Source organism: Notamacropus eugenii, chromosome 3 (genome assembly GCF_028372415.1).
Source record: "Notamacropus eugenii isolate mMacEug1 chromosome 3, mMacEug1.pri_v2, whole genome shotgun sequence".
Taxonomy (NCBI): domain Eukaryota; kingdom Metazoa; phylum Chordata; class Mammalia; order Diprotodontia; family Macropodidae; genus Notamacropus; species Notamacropus eugenii.
The window spans coordinates 194,794,481-194,815,843 of NC_092874.1; the positions used below are offsets into that span (position 1 = coordinate 194,794,481).

Here is a 21,363-nt window from a genome sequence, read left to right on the forward strand (position 1 = left end):
TCTTTGCAATACAGACCTAGCAGTGCTATTGCAATGTCAAAGGGGTATGCATGGCTTTATAGTCCTTTGAGCGTAGTTCCAAATTGCTGTTTAGGGTAGTTCAATCAGTTCACCACTTTGCCAACGTTATATTAGCGTCCCATTTTCCCCTTATTCCTTCCAATTGTCATTTTCCTTTTCTGTTATATTAGCCAAAACGGTGTGAGATGGTATTTGAGAGTTGTTTTAATTTACATGTCTCTAATCAGTACTGATTTAGAGCATTTTTCATATGACTCTAGGTAGCTTTAATTTCTTCATCTGAAAACTGCTTATTCATATCCTTTTACCATTTGGGGAATGACTCATATTCTGATAAATTTTACTTAGTTCTCAATATATTTGAGAGATGAGGCCTTTATCAGAGATGCTTGTTTTAAAAAACTTTCCAGTGTTCTTCTTTCCTTCTGATTTTGACTGCAATAGTTTTATTTGTGCATGAACTCTTTAATATAATCAAAATTACCCATTTTATATTTTAAAATGTTCTCTATCTCTTGTTCAATAATAAATTCTTCCCTTCTCCATTAATCTGACAAGCGAACTATTCCATTCTCCCCTCATTTGCTTATGGTATCACCCTTTGTGTCTAAATCATGTACCTAGTCTGACCTTATCTTAGTATATGGTGTGAAATGTTGGTATATACCTAATTTCGGTCAAACTGCTTCCACTTTTCCCAAGAATTTCCCAGGAATAGTAAGTTCTTGTCCCAAAAGTCTGGATCTTTGCATTTATCAAACACAAGATTACTATGGTTGTCTTCTGCTGTGTATTATGATCCACTATTTTTCTGAGCTAGTAACAGGTTGTTTTAATGATTACCACTTTTAAATAGTTTGAGATCTAGTACAGCTGACCACCTTCCTTCACATTTTTTTCATTAATTCCTTTGATATTCTTGCCTTTTTTTCTTTCATACGAATTTTGTTATTTGTCTTGCTATAAAAATTCTTTTTTGCTAGTTCAATTGATATGACACTGGAAAGGCAAATTAATTTAGGTTGAATTGTTGCTTTTTTTATATTGACTCAGCCTACCCATGAGCAATTAATATTTTTCTAGTTGTTTAAATCTGACTTTATTTGTGTGAAAAGTGTTGTGTAATTGTGTTTATATTAGTTCCTGTTTTTGTCTTGGCAGATAGACTCCCAAGTATTGTATGTTGTCTACAATTATTTTAAATGGAATTTCTCTGTCTCTTGGTGATGGAATTTGTTGATAATGTATTGAAATGTTGATGATTTATGTGGGTTTATTTTATATCCTCTGACTGCTAAAGTTGTTAATTATTTCAGCTAGTTTTTTAGTTGACTTTCTGGGCTTCTCCAAGTATACCATCTGCAGAGTGGTTGTTTGGTTTCCTCATTGTGTATTTTTATTCCTTCAATTTTTTTTCTTGTCTTATTGCTCTAGCTAATATTTTTAGTATAATATTGAATTATAGTGGTGAGAATGGACATCCTTACATTACCCTTATCTGTCTGGATAGACTTCTAGCTTATCCCCATTACAGATAGTACTTGCTGTTGGTTTTAGATAAATACTAATCATTTTAAGGAGAGCTCCATTTATTCCTTTACTTTTAATTGGAATAAATGTTGTATTTGGACAAAAGTTTTTCCTGCATCCGTTCAGAAAATCATGATGTTTGTTGGTTTTGTTATTGATATGGTCAGTTATGCTGATAGTTTTCCTAATACTGATCCAGATCGACATTCTTAGTATAAATCCCACCTGGTAACAGTATGATCCTTGTGATATATTGCTGTCTTTTGTATTTAAGTAATATTTTATTACAAATTTTTGCGTCAATATACATTAGGGAAATTGGTCTCTCGTTTTCTCCCTGTTTTCACTCTTCCTGGTTTGGGTATCAGTACCATATTTGGGTCATAAAAGGAATTTGCTAGGATTCCTTCACCTCTTTTTCCAGATAGTTTATATACTATTGGAATTAATTGTTCTTTAAGTTTGGTATAATACACTTGTGAATGCATCTGGTGCTAGGGATTTTTTCATAGGGACCTTATTGGTGGCTTATTCAGTTTCTTTTCTAAAAGAGGGTTATTTATGTATTCTTCCTCTTCTGTTAATCTGGGTAACTTACATATTTGTAAATATTCATTTCACTTAGGTTGTCTGATTTGTTGGTAAATAATTTTGCAAAATAGCTCCTAATAATTGCCTAAATTTCTTCTTCATTGGTGGTGAATTCACTCTTTTCATTTTTGATACTGTTAATTTGGTTCTCTTCTTTTTTAATCAAATTAACCAGTAGTTTATCTATTTGGGGGGGGAGTTGTCCCCATAAAACCAGCTCATAATTTTATTTATTAGTTCAATGGTTTTCTTAATTTTATTAATCTTTCTTTTAATTTTCACTTATTTCCAATTTTGTGTTTAATTGGGCATTTTAAATTTTTTCTCTTTTTATTTTTAGTTGCATGCCCAGCTCATTGATCTGTTCTTTTTCCATTTTAATGATGTAAGAATCTAGAGATAGAAACATTCCCCTAAGTAGTACTTTGTCTACGCCCATGTTGGCTGCATCCCAATGTTTTCTCATTGTTGTCATTCTCTTTAATGAAATTATTGACTTCTATGATTTGTTCTTTGGCCTACTCATTCTTTTAGAATAGATTACTTTCCAGTTAATTTTCAGTTATGGATCCACAGCCCTTTATTAAATGTCATTTTTATTGGATTATGATCTGAAAAGGATGCATTTAATATTTCTCTTTTTCTGCATTTGGTTGTGAGGTTTTTATGTCCCAATACATGGTCAGCTTTTGTGTAGATGCCATGTTCCACCAAGAAAAGGTAGATTCCTTTCTGTTCCGATTCCATTTTCTCCAAAGGTCTATCTAATTTTTCTGAAATTCTGTTCGTCTCCTTAATTTGTTTCTTATTTTTTGGTTAGATTTATCTAGTTCTAGCCGGGGAAGGTGGAGGTCCCCCACTAGTGTAGCACACTGGACTGCTTTCCTTTCTTATCCCAGTGAGATAGACTTTTCCTGCCAATCTGCTAACTCTTGAACTGGAATATTGTTTCATACCTATCCTTTTGCTGGTTTTGCTGCTTCAGAATTCATTTTGTGGCATTATTTTTAAGTTCTTTGGAGGAAAATTTGGGAAAGGTCAGGTGAGTCCTTTCTCCACTATCTTGGCTCTACCTCCTCAGCTTCATTTTCTAAAATTGGATTGTTTAAGATCTTTACTTAATGTTCTTGTAATTTGGATCTCTTTATAATGAAAAAAATAACAGAAGGTTTTATGGTTGTCTGTGGGTGTACATATATTTAATAATTTGTAGCCACTATTTGTTTTGCATGATTATTTTCAGGGGGTTTTGGTTAGATTTAGTTTGTACTATCTTTTTAAGTTCTTGTTCCTGTATGAGAGTTTTGATATTCTAAAAGGCTTAGTGCAGAGGTAAGCTGTAAGAATTTAACTGTCCTCCCCTCACTTCCTTCTACTGAAAGCTGTCCATGTCATGTGCTTTTAAATTTTCATATCTTAAAATTGTACTAAGACTTTTGGGAAACCCTGTATTTGAATGGTTACATATTTCATGGAAGTTAAAATATTTATCAGTAAAAACTGCTTTAAGCCTGTTACTGCTTCTCTCTGCCTCAGTTTTTAAAAATTTTTATTTATGTTTTCACTTTTCAACAATCACTTCCATATGTTTTAAATTTTCTCCCCCTCCCTCCCCAAGATGGCATGCAGTCTTATGTGGGTTCTACACATACATTCTTATTAAACACATGTACACGTTAATCATGTTGCATAGAAGAATTAAAACAAATTAGAGAGCATGAGTAAAACTAAACAAAACATAACAAAAGAGATAACAGTCTGCTTCATTCTATGTTCCAACTCCATAGTTCTTTCTCTGGATGTGGATGGCATTTTACATCAGGAGTTCTTTGGAAATGTTTTAGGTCCTTGCATTGCTGTGAAGGGCTTAGTCTCTCAAAAACAGTTCTCACACACTGTGGCTGTTACTGTGTATAAGGTTCTCCTAGTTCTGCTCATTTCATTCAGCATCAGTTCATATAAGTCTTGTCAAGTTTTTCTGAAGTCCTCCTGTTGGTCATTTCTTACAGCACGGTAGTATTCCATTACATTCATATACCACAATTTGTTCAGCCGTTCCCCAATTGATGGGCATCCCCTTGATTTCCTGTTTTTGGCCACCACAAAGAGAGCTGCTATAAATATTTTTGTACGTATGGGTCCTTTTCTCATTTTTGTGATCTCTTTGGGGTACAACCCTAGAAGTAGTATTGCTGAGTCAAAGGATATACACATTATTATAGCCCTTTGGGCATAGTTCCAATCTACCTCAGTTTTTGTTTTAGACACCTTTAATGTGCATTTCTTTCTTTCTACTAGAACTACATGATGCGCAATGCAGTTCTTGCAGCTATGACAGAAATGGTGCTGCAGGTGCTGAATGGGGATCAGCTAGAAGAGGCAGCCCGGGGCACTCGGGATCAATTCTTGGACACCTTGCAGGCCCATGGTCATGATGTTAATTCTTTTGTGAGAAGCCGTGTGTTGCAACTCTTTACTAGAATAGTCCAGCACAAGGTGAGGCCCCCTTATTTTGAAGTGCCCCTGGCACTCTGGACTGCATTTGCCTGTCAAGGCTGAAGGAAGTATCCAGAATGTAAAGCTTATTTTCCCCATGTGTTCCTTCGGCCTTTAGTGTCAGTAGTCAAAAACGTCATCCTGTACAAAGTTTTGAGATTCTTAACCCTTATTTCAAAGCAACACTTAAGGACATTAGTGACCTTGACCAAGCAAGAACAACACTTCCCTTAGCTGTCCTGTATTAATTTCTTGATACTCCCAGAAATAAAAGGGTGACCCAGTCAGGTCAGAAATATCAAGTATTCTGTGGCTTAGATGGGTACTGTGTTTTATTTGTGGACACTTCCCTTGTTTTCCCTGTAGGCTCTTCCCTTGACACGTTTCCAGGCAGTGGTGACCCTTGCAGTGGGGCGTCTAGCTGACAAATCCGTGTTAGTGAGTAAAAATGCTATCCAGCTACTGGCCACCTTCTTAGCCAACAACCCATATTCATGTAAGGTAAGCAGCCTCCCTGCCCAGGAGAAAAAGATTATAAAGATGAGAGTTGGAATGAGATGCCCTTAGGAACTCCTGATGTCCATTCTGTCTCCATAGCTAAGTGATGCTGATCTGTCCAGACCACTTGAGAGGGAGGCTCAGAAGTTGGAGGAGATGAGAGCCAAGCATCGAACTGCAGCTCCCTGTGAGCTTTGACTCAGATAACCCTTGTATTGCACCAGCACAAGCCCAGCTTGGAGGTCTAATTAAACAAGTCTCCTTCCTTAGGTGTGGTGCCAGATCTTGAGGAGGAGTGGGAAGCCATGTTGCCAGAGCTTCAGTCTACCTTGCAGCAACTCTTGAAGCTGCCGAAAAGTCGTAGAAAGGAAGGAGAAAACCTTGGTGATACAGAGACAGTGGAGGGTGTGACAAAGCGCATCCAACAGCTTCTTGTCAAGGCCAGTTATAAGTAAGTGGGAAAGGATTACCTCTGTCCTTGATTTCTTTAGGATTATACTTTCCACTTTGATGAGATTTGAACAGAAATTAAAGTTAGAATGTTAGATTCTAGAAGTTAGATTCTAGGTGCTTTCATCATGGTCAAGTGACCTAAATCTGAAAGGTGGGTGCTTATTGCCTTTAGTGAACAGTTTTGTCTGAGATTGAGAAAAGTATACTATTTTTGTCCTTTTTTTTAATAAATGGTTAAAATAAATTCAAACATATATGAAATTTAAAGATAGATTAAAAAAAGTCTTTAAGTACCCAGCTATAGTTTGATACTTTCTGACTATTATTTTACTGATATCTTCATTTGACTTTGCTATCCCCTCCAACTTTTGTCCCCTCTTTCTCTTTTCTCCCTTTCCCTGCCAAACTTGAAGAAAGACTGGTCTTTGTTCATCCTCATCATCCACATTTAATCCCTTGCTGCCTGGTATCGGTCTCCATTATTTGACTAATACTTTTCTACTAGGTGACATATTTCTCCCAAATCCATTGGAATTTTCCTCATCCTACTTAAACTTGGTGTAAACCCTTTTGACCATTTCCTCACCTTTTCTGACATCCTCTTTTCTCTTGGTTTCTGTGACACAGCAGTGTTGTGGTTCTTCTACCTCTTTGATGATCCCCTTTCTCTCTCTTTGCTGTATTTATCTTCTTGTGCCTTAAGCTTTTGTCCTAGACTTTTCATTTGGTGATCTCATATACTTCCTTGGCTTCAGTTACAGATTCCCCACAGATGGATCCCAAATCTCTCTCCATCCTACTAACTTCTCCCTAGAACTCCATTCTCATGTCTCCCAACTGCTGGATATGTAAACCTAGATGTCCTGCCAGCATCTCAAAATCAAGATATCCCAAACTGAACTCCTTATTCCCACAAAAAACCTACCTTTCCCTCCATTCATATGTCATTACCATCTTCCCACTCGGGCTGAAAATCTCAGAGTGTCTTTGACATTGTCTTCTCCCTCAACCCCCCACATCTAATTTATTGCAAAGTTCAGTTGCTTTTACTTGGGCAGCATTGCATCTTCCTCCCCTTTTCCTCTCCCATTAGAGTCACCTTATGTTTGGTCCTTATTACCTACTGCCTAGGAGTCAGGAGGAGCTGAGTTCAAATCCAGCCTCAGACACTTGACACTACCTGTGTGACCTTGAGCAAGTCACTTGACCCCAATTGCCTTGCCAAAAAGAAAATATGTACAAAAGGTGATTGGGAGGATCAAACATGTCAAGCATCCCTCATCTTTTTAATAGAAGTATCCCTATTCTTTGAGGGCAACTACATTGGAGATTTGTTGGAATTGGGAATGTCCCTTGAGGAAAGCTTTAATGAGACTGAGTTAGGCTAAAAGAGAGTAGCTTGGTGATTTAGTCTTAAGTTTTGCTAACTATAAATGGGTTGCTTTTTTTAAATTTTTTAATAAATGGGTTCTTACAGGCATGCCATCGCTCTCACCCAAGAGGCTATACAACACTTCCAGGAGGAAGCACCCTTTAATCATATAAACCAAGAAGAATCAGAAGAGACTAGAATCCTGAATCTACTAAGAGGGATCTTCAAAGGTAATACACCTTTTCACCTTCCCAGCAGAACCCACATAGCATTAGAATGACAATAGTCTAAGAATCTATGTAAAGTCTTCAATCCTTAAATCCTTGAAAGATTGAGGGCTCACTCTGCCACCAGGAACCATATGTATTTTTTTTTTTTTGAGGAGGAATGTGTCCAATTTCGGTCCTAAATAACAAAAGGGGAAAGACCTAAAGATGTTTGCCTGGTTTTTGGAATCATTCATTTCACTACCAGTAAGAAATATCCACAATTCTAGGCCCTGCAAGTTCCACTCAGGACAAGAATCTACAGGTTTCTCCAGACAAAACAGCCTCTGTGGAAGCTCTACCTGAGGACAAATGTGGAATGGTAGAAAACAACAGTGACAAAGAAGAATTAGTGAAGCAAGAGATGCTAGTACAGTATCTGCAGGATGCCTACAACTTTTCTTTGAAAGTCACTGAGGCCATTGGTATCATCAGCAAGATGATGTATGAAAACACCACTTCTGGTATGCTGGGGCCCCTCTGGGAAGGAGAGCTAACATCCCATCCTCTCCGTCATGGCTTGTTTATTTAAGGGTAAAGAGTGTGTCTCTAGGTTAATTACTTGTAATATCACTGCATGAACTGGCAGCAGATAAATTCTGTTTGTAATAGGATATGGTGATGGAACTGGATTATCATGGGAAAATTTCTATCTGCAGAACTGTATTTGACCAGGGAGAAGCTGCTGCCTTTTACTGATATGTTCAGCAGGAATGACCATTTTTGTCTGTCTCCTCAGTGGTACAAGAGGTGATTGAGTTCTTCGTAATGGTGTACCAGTTTGGAGTACCACAAGCACTGTTGGGGGTACGTCGAATGCTACCCCTTGTGTGGTCCAAAGAACCTGGTGTCAGGGAAGCTGTGCTCAATGCCTACCGCCAGCTCTACCTCCACCCCAAAGGAGATTCTGCCAGGTATGTTGAACCCTTTCCATCTCTGTCCCCTCCTAACTGATTTTTTTGAGGTCATGCTTTTTTGTGGGAATTTTCTAGTCAGTCAGTCGTGGGGAACCTTCTAGAAGCAGCACTTCGAGGTTATAGATCATAAGGGAAATGACAAGGCTAGGGGAATAGACTTCCCAGAAATGCCATTGGGCAGTGGTATCAGCTTACCACTATAAAGAGCCAGAAGCCCCACTAATCAGGCCATAACATAAGTTGCGCAGTATCTTCAGGAGTCCCTTTCTGGGATACAGTTAAAAGTGAAGGAATTGTAAGTAAACTATTAGTTTTTGAATTAAATTGCTTATTGCTGATCCCACAGAGACAAGGCCCAGACTTTAATCCAAAACCTCTCTCTGCTCCTGGTGGATGCTTCAGTTGGGACAATTCAGTGTCTGGAAGAAATTGTAAGTATCTCCATGTTTTATCTTCAAGTATTTATTCCTCAAATATCTAGTGAATTACTACTCTGTGCCCAGTATTGGGTTAGGCGGGATGAGGAATGCAATAGAAATATATTTTTCTTTAAACCCCCTACAAAAAGAAAAAAAAAGAGTTTCCAATCCATCTGTGAAGACCAAATATACATGAAACCTTAAGATAGTATGTTATGTGCCAAAAGGAGTAATACAGGTAATAAGGTCTATGAGAAAGAATTCAAAGAAAAGATATCAATATGGTTTGAAGTAGCTGTGAAAAACCAAATGGAAGAGATAGGATTTGATCTGTCTTGAAGAATGAGTTAGATTTAGATTGAAAGGAGGGAACTTCTGACAAGCTTCAGGCCAGAACAGAAGTCTAGAGTAATGGTATATTTGGAAGGCAGTAAGGGAACTGACCAGTCTGACCATAGTAGAATGAGTGGGGGATAAAATTGGAAAGACCTAAAACAAAGTGGAACCAGCTACTAGAGGATTTTGAATATGACACCCAGTTTATTCCTATTTTTTCCTGTAGCTCATTGGGTCCCAAAACTCTTGTTAAATCTAAAATCTTGAGATCACCGAGGTGGATGAAGCTGATGGAATGCTAGCTGTTCTACCCTTGCCCCATTGGGAATCCCTGTAAACTAGGAAGAAGGGAGGCTTAGGAAGGGTGGCAGCAGCTGACTTAGAAATCCGCCAAGAAATGTCCTAAGGTCAACTGACATAGCCAGTACCCCATTGTCAGTTTTAAAGTACCATAGAAATGTGAGCTATCAGAGTTGTCATTACTGTTGGTGGTGCGAATCCTGTGAACATTTTTGAACAGGGAGATAAGTAGAGTCAGAATGCTAGAGTTCATGAGACATTTGCCATCCAATCTAATTCACTCACTTTGCAAGTGAAGAACCAACCAGGTAGGTGCTTTATTATCCCCATTTTAAAACAACAATAATAATAATTGCTAACATTTATATAAAAATACCTGTAGATTATCCTTTATCTCCTTGGGATACCTATGCCTAAACATAGTATTATTACCCAATCAAAGGATGTGCTATTCTTCTCTGTGCAATTTGGTGCCTTTTGGGCCATGGCTCCAAATTGTTTTCCAGAGTAGTTTTGGATCCATTAAAGTTCCACTAATGGTGCATTAGTGTACCTGCTTTCCTGTGGTTTGGTAGAAATTGGGTATAGACTAATGTTTTACATCACATAACATAGGAAACTCCAAATGGATCCGTGACTTAAAGATAAAGGGTCCTATCATAAAATAATTACAAGAGAAGTGGAGAGACTAGGGGGCAAATTCTTAATTAAACAGTAGATAAAAGTAGTCATAAAAGAGAAAGTGGACTATATTTAAGGAAAATTAAGCTGACATATGCAGGGTGGATTGGAGAGAGGTCAGAAATTAGAGGCAAGGAGACAGGTTTAGAGACCAACATGACATGATAGGGGCTTTGACCAGTATGTTGACTATGGGGATGGAAAGAATGATAGACATTTCCATCAGAAGGAAGATTTGGTAACCAAGTGGAAAAGAAAGAGTCAATGGTGAGTCCAGGGTTTTGCACCTGAGTGAAACGTCAAGAGAAGAGGGATCAGAATTGGTTGACTTGACCTCCAGAGCAGAGCTAGGAACACAAGTGGAAGCTGCCCAAAGGCAAATTTAGTCTCAATCTAAAGAAAACCTACTAGTTCAAGCTCTTCCAGTGTGGAAGGGACTGTTTTGAAAAGGAACAGGTTCCCCCTCATAGAACATGTTGAGGCAAATGGTAGATAACCAGTTATTTGGAATGTTTGTAGAAGAGTCTTGTTCAGATATGGATTGGACTAAAACTACTCTGAGGCTCCAGCTCTTCAGTTTTGGGATGTTTTTAATTAAGTAAATTCCATTTGGGACATGCTATCCCTTCATGTTCAACAAGGTACCTAATGATAGAAGAAAGAAATGGTCATGTTGGGAGAATTATGAGGACATTCTGAAGTTGTTTGAGAAAAGGCTCTAAACTATTAATACCCAGTAATCTCAGTGTTGGGCATAGGCCCAAGGAGGTCAAAGACAGAAAGAAGGGCCCCATGAATCAAAATACTCATAGTCTTTGTGGCAGCAAACTTAGAAACAAAGTAGATGCTCATTAACTGGGGGAATGGCTAAACAAATTGTACATGAGGCAGTAGGTACACACACAGACACACAATGTGTTCTTCATGAAGTGATCACTGAACCTCTCAATTCCCCAGGTAGCTCTAATACTTTAAGTTGCATAACAGTTGTTGAAATACATTGATATAGGGAGGTTCCTTGCCAGGACTTTTTGGAAGTCCTATGTTAAAAAAAAAAAGAGGAAAAAAATTTGTCATCTGAAATTATGAATATAGTGAATTAAGAAACCTGATAAGACTTTTATGAACTGATACAAAGTGAAGTAAGCAGGAAAAGGAGAACAATATACATGCTGTAATAAAAAAAAAAAACAATACTTAAAGCTAAGCTCTAATTAATTAAAGTGAGGGATCTCAGTCCAGGAAAACAGGTGAGGAAACATACCTTCCTCGTTTCTGGAGAGATCAAGGGGACTCCAAGACATGGAGTCCTGCATGTGCTGTCAGCTGCAGTCCGTTTTGGTTAGTTTTATTTGACTTTTTCTGTTACAAAGGAGGATTTAGTGGGTCAGTGTATTGAAAATGACATGTAAAATGAAAGGCTCTATAAAACATATTAAAATTGTTTTCAAAAACTCTTTTCAAAAAAGGCCTAGTAGAAATGTTCATGTTGCCATTGATTTGAAAAACAAGTCAGGGCTTGAGGCCGTAGATATGGGAGATATCTGATGGAGGTATTAATTAGAAGTATGAACAGTTGATATGTTCCTATGCTTTTCCTAGAGACAGTAGCACATGTTTAGTGCCCTTAGTGCCATGTTTCCTTTTGAAATTTTGTTGTATGCCCAAGTATTCAGAGCACATTTAGAGAAATAAAGGTGGGGCAGGGAGAGGACCTTGTTGGTTTTTTTCAATCCCCTGATGAGCCCTCTTTCTATTTTCTTTTCTTCAGTTGTGTGAATTTGTGCAGAAGGGAGAAGTGAAGCCAGCAGTCACCCAGCTGCTGTGGGAACGTGTTACTGAGAAGGTTCCCTGCTCTTCCCTGGAGCGCTGCTCCTCTGTCATGCTGCTTGGAATGATGGCAAAGTAAGGTGCCAGGGGCTAGACATGGATGGGATTTGTCTGAGGGAGGGCTTTCTTGTTACCCTCCTTTGCCCTCCATTAATAGCAAACTGAGCGATGTGTGTGATGCTACCTTAACCCTGAGGTTTGTGCCCAGCCCAGCCCCTTGCCCACAGTGGCTCTTTCTGTCCATTGGAAGCTCCAGCATGCTGCAGGTTTACCACTCAGTAGATATTTAGGATATATTCTATTATATAACTATTCTTAACTCCCACATTTTCTTCCCCTAGAGGGAAGCCAGAGATTGTGGGCAGCAATCTGGACACACTAGTAAGTGTGGCATTAGAGGAAAAGGTAGAACAGGATTATCGACTGGCGCAGCAGGTATGCCAGGCCATTGCCAACATCTCTGACAGCCAAAAGGTGAGTGTGGGATGGTTGTACACTGCTTAGGTTGGAGGTAGGAAAGGAGATTTTGGCCTGTTCCAGAAATCACCCTCTTGTTTATCATAGCCTGGCCTGGGCAAAAGCCACCCCCCATTCCGACTGCCTCAAGACCACCGATTGTTTGAGCGACTCCGAGAGATGGTGATTAAAGGTAAGTTGCCAAGACAGAGGTGTGAAGACAGGGAAGATGTCCTTTTAAGCAATAGATAATGGGGGCAACTAGGTGACACAGTGGTTAGAGCACCCACCCTGTAGTCAGGAGGACCTGAGTTCAAATGTGACCTCAGACCAGACACTTGACACTTACTAGCTATGTGACCATGGGCAATTACTTGCTCACTGCTTGCTGTAAATGCTTTTTAAACCCCAGTTGTCTTTAAAAAAACAAAAAAAGAAAGAAATAGATAACTCCTTGAATTTCTTTTAGGTTTTGTCCACCCAGACCCACTCTGGATCCCCTTCAAGGAGGTGGCAGTGACCCTTATCTACCAGCTTGCAGAAGGACCTGAGGTGATCTGTGCTCAACTATTACAAGGTTGTGGGAAGCAGACTCTGGAGAGGATACAGGACCCAAGTACAACTGAGGAGGGCACTAGTAAGTGGGGAGAGTGGGAACAAGGCCAGTGCTAGAGAGAGGGAATGCTTAATACCTAGGCCTGGAGGGTGGGGTTGGAGAGGGATGTTCTGGCAGGGTGACATTCATCACCTCGTTAGAAGCTTGTTGTGCCCTGCTTCCCATCCTCCCTAACATAGGTGGAAGTATGACATGACAGAAGCAAGTACTGCCAGTGACCATCCTGTTAGGGACCCCTGGGGCTCAAATATGAGCATGATACCTGTCATTGTATAGGTCTGGGTTCAAGAGGGCATGCACCTTTCTGTATATGCTTTGAGTATTTGCATCTGCGTATTTTTACGTGGATATACTCTCCTAAACCAACTAGCGAACCCTCCCTTTCTCAATCAGAGCAGTACTAGAACAACTGAGAGAGAAAGAAACCATTAGAAGGAGGGCCCTGAGATTCTGTTGCTTCTTACTCCTGCAGAAGCAGCATCTACACTTCCCACCTTCCTCCTGATGAACCTGCTGTCCTTGGCTGGTGATGTGGCCTTACAACAGCTGGTGCATCTAGAGCACGCAGTGAGCAGTGAGCTCCGCCGACGCCGAGTGCTGAGGGAAGAGCAGGAGGAAGCCAAGACCAAAGGGCAGAAGGAAAAGGTCAGAGGCCCCACATCCTGGGCCTCCCTTGGATTGGCCGTGTGACTTCAGAGCAGTCATTTTCCCCTTTGAGACCTCTATATTCCTAGCTATGAAATGGGGAGGAAAAACATCTTTGCCTTGTTCCTAACACAAAAAATAGAGGAGTATATATAAATACAGCAATTTGTATACTTGTGCCTAAGAAGGAAGCTCTACAAATAGTTATTCAGTAAAGTCAGAGGGAGTGGAAGTACAGACATACAGAACCAAAGTATGTTGTTGATTTTATACTGTCATTATCGTATCATTATTGCTGCTGACCTGTAATTTCCAATCTATTTTCTCGATTCCCTTCTCCCCCCTTCAAAACTGATTCATATATAGTGCATTAGGGTTTTTGAAGGGCTTTATAAATACCTCATTTCCTATGAAATAGGACATTTTATTTGGCATTTTTTACAATTTGTGTTAATGGTTATTAAATCTCAATAACATTTTAATAAAAAATATTTCATTAAAAAGTACAAGACTGTATGATTTCCATCAGTGTGGGTGCTCCCTCCACTGCCCCAGACCAAGGCCTACACTTTTAGTCAATGATTTAATTAACTGCTATGACCAAACAAATTATAATCGCCAGGAGATGAATTCTTCCCAACTTAGGCTGGTTTTCAACTCAGCTAGCAATAACTTCCAAGAACCCAAGGTCTCCTCTATGCTGTGGGGGTGGGGAAGCTTCTGTTGTCTTTTAGAAGTAATTCTGGAGCAGGAGATAGGACTGGGATTTTGTTCCCAGCTTTGCCTTTAATTTAATGTGTCATGTTAATTCACCAGAAGCAAACTGCAAAGCAGAGTGAATAAGGGCTAGAATGAGAGTTGTTGAGGATTTCTTAATTGCCTCTAATAATGTTGTGATTTCCTAATCTTTTCACTAGAATACCAGCAACGAGAGTACCATGGAGGAGGAGTTAGGCCTAGTAGGGGCTTCTGCTGATGACACAGAGGCAGAGCTGATCCGAAGTATCTGCGAGATGGAGCTGTTGGATGGTAAATGAGGGGAAAGGATGATATTTCTCTGTCTCAGGCTCATTTGCTTTTCAACAAGAAGCAGTAAATTTCATTGTAAATTTAATAACATCTTTAGTAAGTACAAATAAACATAATATGGGGTGGAAGCCAAAATAGAATTCAGTTTATTTGAATTCAATTAATTCAATATTTATATAATTCAAATTATTTACACTTTGATTTTTGACATTACAGCATAGTACTTAAATATAAATTCAAGAATTCTTTACGTAGTTCATATTGCTACTTCCTTCACCAGCAATTCACAAACCCTCCACACTGCAGGAGAAAGTCTACGTAAGTTGCTATTGCTAAAAAATTCATCACCATGTGGCCAGCCTCTCCCAGCTTAGCTAGATTGATCATAGACAGACACGCAGTCTGGCCCAGAGCTCTTAGGCAGTCTTTCTGAGTTCGGTAAGTCTTGGCCAGTGCTTGCCTTCATCCATCTAGCATCAGCTCTGCTCCAAAGGAAGGCATCAGAAAAAGAGGAGTTTTTTTGAGAAGTGTGATACCAGCTTAGTGTGATGATTTGTTTGCGTCTGTGTACAGAAGCTTTGTTACCATTCTTCTACCTGTCATCCTTACTTTGTATCACCTCCTATCTGCCCATATCTCTTTGTTACTTTTGTTTTTATAGCACAATAGTATCCAGCCATATTGATACACCAATCTGTCCACAAAGGAAGAAGGAAAAAAGCATTCATGAGGCCAGGCCCCAGACTAATAATAATAAGTGCTCTAACCCTTGGAGGTATTATTATACACATGTACAACAGTAATAATGAATTATTGCATATAATTAAAATGTTATGATCCCCACTTTACAGTTGAGGAAATCGAGGTAGTCAAAGATCAAGTACCTTGCCCAGGATCACATCATTTATACTTACATGTTTCTGAGGCTGGATTTGAACTTGGGTCTTCCTTATTCTAAGCAGAGCTTTCTATTCACTGCCTTATGTGTGGTATGTCAATAGTTAGAGATTTTTTTCTGATGTTTTTGCTATTATATAAAACAGCTATGGATGTTTTTGTGCAGATTTTTTTCCCCTTTTAATAGCATCCTTTGGTACCCATAGTGGAATTGCTGGGCCAAAGTTATTATGTATTGCCCACTACCCAAGCTCCTGTCTCCAGCCTGAAACTTGATCCCTTTGTCTCCCAACAGGCAAACAGTTACTCTCCACCTTTGTGCCCCTTTTGCTCAAGGTCTGTAATAATCCTGGCCTCTATAGTGACCCAACCCTCTCTACAGCTGCTTCACTAGCTCTTGGCAAGTTCTGCATGATCAGGTAGGTCTTGGCTTATGGCACAGCCTTGTAAAAGAAAATTGAGGGGGTATCACTTCTTTAAGTATCCTTCCTTTCTCTGCCCCCAGTGCCACTTTCTGTGATTCCCAGCTCCGCCTTCTCTTCACTATGCTGGAAAAGTCTTCACTTCCTGTTGTTCGATCCAACCTCATGGTGGCCATTGGGGATCTGGCTATCCGATTCCCCAACCTGGTAGAGCCCTGGACTCCTAACCTTTATGCTAGGTAAGATGTACCATATGAGACTCAACTGTTTCCAAGGGCTAAGAACCTGAAATTCAGGCAACAGTCACTTGAATTGGTGACTGGCAATTGAAATAACATCAAGTCATCAGCCTTACTTTGAATATATATTGGAAGCTGAAAACATTGATTTTTACCCCTAGTTTCTGGCCCTCTGAAGTCCTCTTTTCCATCACCATTATGAAGGGTAATAGGGGTTCACGGTTTGAGGATTTCTTGGCTCTAAAATAGGAAAAATTAGTTGTTTTGGGACCACATGCAGGTCCTTGTCCCTGCAGGGAAAACTTCCTTTCCCCTGAATGGAACTGGTACTGAGATGTTCCCACTGACCTTGAATGTCTGCCCTAGACTCCGGGACCCAGCTTCTCAAGTTCGAAAAACAGCAGGGCTAGTGATGACACACCTAATCCTGAAGGACCTGGTGAGGGTGAAGGGGCAGGTGAGCGAGATGGCCGTGTTGCTTATTGATCCGGAACCTGAAGTTGCTGCTCTCGCAAAGAACTTTTTCAATGAGCTTGCTGGCAAGGTGAGAGGATGAGCCCAGTCAGACGAGGCCAAAAGGAGAGTGTCCCACACTGAGGGTGTTTGTGCAGGGCAATCAGGTGCTTCCAGTGCCTCTGTTTCTCTCCCCTATAGGGCAATGTAGTCTACAATCTCCTTCCTGACATTATCAGTCGCCTGTCTGATCCTGACAGTGGAGTGGAAGAGGAAGCTTTCCACACCATCATGAGGTACCTGCCCTGGAGCTCTCCCTGTAACATGGAGGGGGACCCCACTAGCAATGTGCAGCTTAGAGAAGAGAGAAGAGTGGTAGGATCTGTCTTCAAGTACTTGAAGGACTGTGTGAAAGATGATGCTGTCCCTGGCCCAGGGGGCAGATCACTGGCTTGATTTTAAAAGAAAATAGCATTCTAACAACTAGTGAGGGTTTTTAAAGACCTGCATGCAGACTTGCTAGGGATGTTACAGAGAACATCTTTCCCCTCTCTGACCTGTAAAACCCTATTTCTTTTTCTACCTGGATCATGTGCCAGCTTGTTTTTCATTTTTAAATTGTTTACTTGGTTTCTGTATCCTGTTCAGATACAGACTGATCAAGATGATCTTTGACATTCCATTGGAATCTTTAGATGGGAGAGGTCAGAAGGTCAGTTAGAAATCACTAGGGCTTTGGAAAAGAAGATCCCTCCCTCCTACCCAAGCAAAGGAGTGGCACAATACAGTGTAAGGGTAGGAAAGGATAGGCCTTTGTGGGAAGCTACAATTCTCCTCTTCCTCACAGGCAACTTCTTTCCTACATCACCAAGGACAAGCAGACGGAGAGCCTGGTGGAGAAGCTGTGCCAGAGGTTCAGAACAGCCCGGTATGCTGGTCAGTGGGCTAAAGGAGCCCTCCTCCTCTCTTCTCCCCCATCCCCCCATCTCACTGGAGGTAGGGGAAATGAGGACCATGAGGGGTGTAGTGTAAGAGTGAAAAAAAGACTAGACTTAATATGTGACTGTGTGACATACCACCTGCATGATCTGCGGCACGTGATTGAATGTCTCTGGGCCTCTATTAATCTGTAAAATGAGGGGCTTCAACTCCGTGACCCCTCGTGTTCAGGATTTAAGATCCTAGGATGATTCTCATCACTTCTCAGACTATTACAATAACTCATAACTTCAGCTCCATATGTTCAGTCTGTGTCTAACTCCTGACAGCTGCCAACCTGGCATTCTGAAAGGGTAGCTCTGACCATGTCCCTCTTCTACTCAAGAAGCCTCACTGTGTCACAGTTACCTTTAATCTGTTAAAATACAAACTACCATTTTGATATTTAAAGACATTTCCAATTTGACTGGAGCTTTTATTTCCACACTCCTCTCCCTATATTCTAGGCTAGCTGGCCTGCATCATGTTCCTCAGAGATGACATTCCATAGTGCACAGGTGGTCCGCTGTGTTTGAAATGAACTTCCTCTTTACCTGTGCCTCTTGGAATCACTAGTTCCCTTCAAGAGTTGGCTCAAGCACCGATTCCTTCAAAAGGCCTTCACTGCTCAAAATGACATCATCAGTCACCCCCAGTTCTTAATCTTCTCTCTTCCCACCACACACCCACTGTATTTTTTTTTTATATGCTGTATGTAACTTATCTGTGCATACCTCTCCTGTTGTTACTTATCCATGAAGTTCTTTGAGAGCAGGCACTAATCTAATGTTTGCACTGTAAGAACTCAGCAAATGTTTTGGGATTGCTTGATCTGAGGCCTGCATCTCTCCACTCTCATAAATTCCTTTCTGTCATCAGGACTGAGAGGCAACACAGAGACCTGGCCTACTGTTTGTCATTGCTGCCTCTCACAGAGCGAGGCCTCCGCAAGATGCAAGACAACTTTGAGTGCTTTGGAGACAAATTGTCTGATGAGACCATCTTCAATGCCTTCCTAGTGGCTGTAGGCAAGCTTCGGCGATGGGCTAAGCCTGAGGGCAAGGTGAGGAGGGCCTGCAGCTCTTTTCTTCTAGAAGTTACAATAGAAACATCTCTTCTGCCCTCTGAGCAATGCTAGTGGCTTCCTGACTGAGCCACTAAGACTTCAGGACTTGGATATTTGTCCTGCATGGCAATAACTGTGTTTTCATACTCTTTTTTGATTCCTTCCCCTTTTGTTTCAGGCTCTGGTAGATGAATTTGAACAAAAGCTTCGGGCCTGTCACACACGAGGACTGGATGGAACACAGGAGCCTGAGACTGGTCAAGGTGCTGATCAACCATGCCAGCCAACAGCCAGAAGACACATTAGTGGTATGGGAGACAGCTCAAGTTAAAATGTGAAAAAGAACCAATGGCATAAATGAGAAGCTACTGACTAGGACATGGGTTAGAAATATAGGACAAACTCATCATTCAACAAAACTGCTAAGAAAAGTGGAAAGGTAATCTAGCAGAAATTAGGTGGAGACTAACTCACACACAAGATAAGCTCCAAATGGGTACATGGAGAGGACCAGGGAAGAAATTATCTTTCACATCTATGGATGAGAAGAATTCAAAGAAGGTAAAATGGGTCATCTTGACTCCAAAAAATGAGAAAGGTTTTGCATGCATAAAACCAATGCAGCTAAAATTAAAAGAGAAATAGGTAACTGGTAGGAAAAGTCTTTGCATGAAATTGATCCAATAAAGGTCATAAGAAACTGAGTCACATTTTTAAGAAGAGCCATTTCCCCATTGTTAAGTGATCAAGGGATATGAATAGGCAGTTTTCTGAGGAAGAAATCCAAACTTTCAACAACCATATAGAAAATGCCCCAAATCACTAATAATTAAAGAAATGCAAATTAAAGCAATTTTGAGATTCCACCTCACCCACACTGAACTGAATTAGCAAAGTTGACCAAAAAAGAGAAAATGTAAAAAATTCTTAAATATCAATGAGAAAACAAATACATTTAATACACTGTGGCCCTGTAAATTGATCCAGCCATTCTGGAAGGCAGTTTGGAACTATGCCCCAAAAGTTATCAAACTACATATCCATTAACCCACTGATACTGCTGCTAGGTCTGTACCCTAAAGAGGTCAGAGAAATAGGAAAAGGACCCATATGTATAAAAGTAATTACAGCAGCTCTTTGTGGTGGCAAAGAACCGGAACTGGGGACGTGTTGGTTGAAGACTAGCTGAACAAGTTATGGTACATGAATATGATGCAGTCCTGCTGTCCTGTACTTTAAGAAAGGATGAAGTAAAGAATGATGAAGGTGAAGGTGGCAGGGAAGCATGGAGGGGAAGACCAGCATGAAAATGATGAAAGGGATGCGTGAACCGAAATAGAATAAAGTGAACCAGAATCAAGAGAATGATTTCTGCAGTAACATTACTCTTGTAAAGACAAACCACTTTGAAAGAATTAAGAATTCTGACCCATCCAGAGGACCAATGATGTCCCTCACAGAGAAGTGATGGACTCAGAGAATACATTGAGACATCTATTTTAGAGGTTACTATAGGAGAATTTTTTGTTTTGACTGTGTGTATCTGTTAGAAAATTTTTGTTTTTCTTTAATGTGGGATTGGGGATAAGAGGGAGAGAAAATAGACTTTCATTAATATTTTAAAAATGTAATTTTAAAAAAGAAATGTAGAACAGAAAGGGAGTCTCTCCACTAAGAGAACCTTGTGACTGTTCCTGACACTTGTCTATGTCTTATTCCTGTGACCCTAGAGACTTGTCTTCGACAAGGGTGCCCCTCACCTGCTGCAGACAATGACTTCATTACCCCTCAGCCTCGGGGCATGAGTAAACGGCGTCCAAACACCAGAAAGCCAGTTTCTAAGAAGACGGCAACCATCTTTTCCAGCGATGAATCTAGTGAGGAAGGTAAATGTTTTCCATGGATCACCCTGAACTAGAAGATGTCACTGCCCCATGATTCTAGAACTGATGACAGGTAACACCAAGGGTCACAGAATCACAACCTATGCAGGGAGCTGGAAGGATCCTTAAAGGTCATGTAGTCCCACCTCCTCATTGTATAGATGAGGCCAGTAGATATAAAGTGACTAGGCTGAGGTCACAGTTAAATAAGAACCCAGGCCTCCTGGATCCTAGTTAGGGCTTCTTCTGTATGTGACAGTCTGTTTTGGGTGACCTGTTCTTTCATGCTTCACTTTATCTTACCCTTTCAACACCTGTCTTCCTCAGAATGCTCAGCAGAGATGACAGAAGATGATGAGACCCCTAAGAAGACAACCCCTATCCGCCGAGCATCTACCCAAAGCCAAAGGGCCTTAAGGCACCTTCCTCCTATCCCTGTTGTGTAGGGAGAAGGGGCCTGGTGGAAGTAATTGAGACGTTTCATTCTTCTTACTATGTAATATGTTTCCCTGTGCCCTTATTTTTTTTATGAATAAAAAAATTCTTGTACTTCCCAGGAATTTTCCCTTAACCACCTTCCTTGGTCTAAGTTAGGATCCTTCTTTTAGAAACTTTAGCCCTATCTTGATTCTGGGGGCCACAGGTGGAGGATAATCCATTAAGAACCAGAATGGATTCAAGCACCCCATGGTACTGGCACAACTCACTGAGATCTCAAATAAGCATCAGGTGTCCTCTGGGAAGTCACTGTTGTCCTCCTTTCCACCTCCCCACCACTACCTTAGGGGAGCAAAGCTTCTGCTAAGAGTGTGCCCTCACCTGTAGGGATACAGTGATAGGGCTCTTCTGTCTCCGTTTTCCTCTCAGGTATGGGACCCTGGAGCCAAGCTGTGTCTCCTGTAGAAAGATCACAGTGCACAGCACCTAGCCATCTTTTGTTTCTTGTGCAGCAGCAGCCCTTGGCTGTTC

The 21,363-nt window shown here is 40.5% G+C and overlaps 1 protein-coding gene across 4 annotated transcripts in view; it reads left to right on the top strand.

Moving 5' to 3' along the window:
• NCAPD2 (non-SMC condensin I complex subunit D2) overlaps nt 1–20,954 on the top strand; it is a 33,218-nt gene extending 12,264 nt beyond the window's left edge. For 3 of the 4 annotated variants that reach the window (XM_072653736.1, XM_072653738.1, XM_072653739.1), the window contains 23 exons: nt 4,441–4,638; nt 5,005–5,139; nt 5,236–5,323; nt 5,407–5,587; nt 7,067–7,191; nt 7,458–7,691; nt 7,967–8,141; nt 8,491–8,575; nt 11,652–11,785; nt 12,052–12,184; nt 12,275–12,359; nt 12,636–12,803; nt 13,255–13,427; nt 14,345–14,456; nt 15,649–15,772; nt 15,859–16,014; nt 16,381–16,558; nt 16,669–16,763; nt 17,315–17,395; nt 18,325–18,508; nt 18,690–18,819; nt 20,242–20,397; nt 20,722–20,954. In XM_072653736.1, the coding sequence (XP_072509837.1) occupies nt 4,441–4,638; nt 5,005–5,139; nt 5,236–5,323; nt 5,407–5,587; nt 7,067–7,191; nt 7,458–7,691; nt 7,967–8,141; nt 8,491–8,575; nt 11,652–11,785; nt 12,052–12,184; nt 12,275–12,359; nt 12,636–12,803; nt 13,255–13,427; nt 14,345–14,456; nt 15,649–15,772; nt 15,859–16,014; nt 16,381–16,558; nt 16,669–16,763; nt 17,315–17,395; nt 18,325–18,508; nt 18,690–18,819; nt 20,242–20,397; nt 20,722–20,840 (3,249 nt within the window). In that variant the 3' untranslated portion in view covers nt 20,841–20,954. Of the gene's footprint in view, nt 1–4,440; nt 4,639–5,004; nt 5,140–5,235; nt 5,324–5,406; nt 5,588–7,066; nt 7,192–7,457; nt 7,692–7,966; nt 8,142–8,490; nt 8,576–11,651; nt 11,786–12,051; nt 12,185–12,274; nt 12,360–12,635; nt 12,804–13,254; nt 13,428–14,344; nt 14,457–15,648; nt 15,773–15,858; nt 16,015–16,380; nt 16,559–16,668; nt 16,764–17,314; nt 17,404–18,324; nt 18,509–18,689; nt 18,820–20,241; nt 20,398–20,721 lie in introns of all 4 variants that reach the window. The other variant, XR_011977029.1, reaches the window with a different exon arrangement.
• The last annotated feature ends 409 nt before the right edge of the window (nt 20,955–21,363 follow it).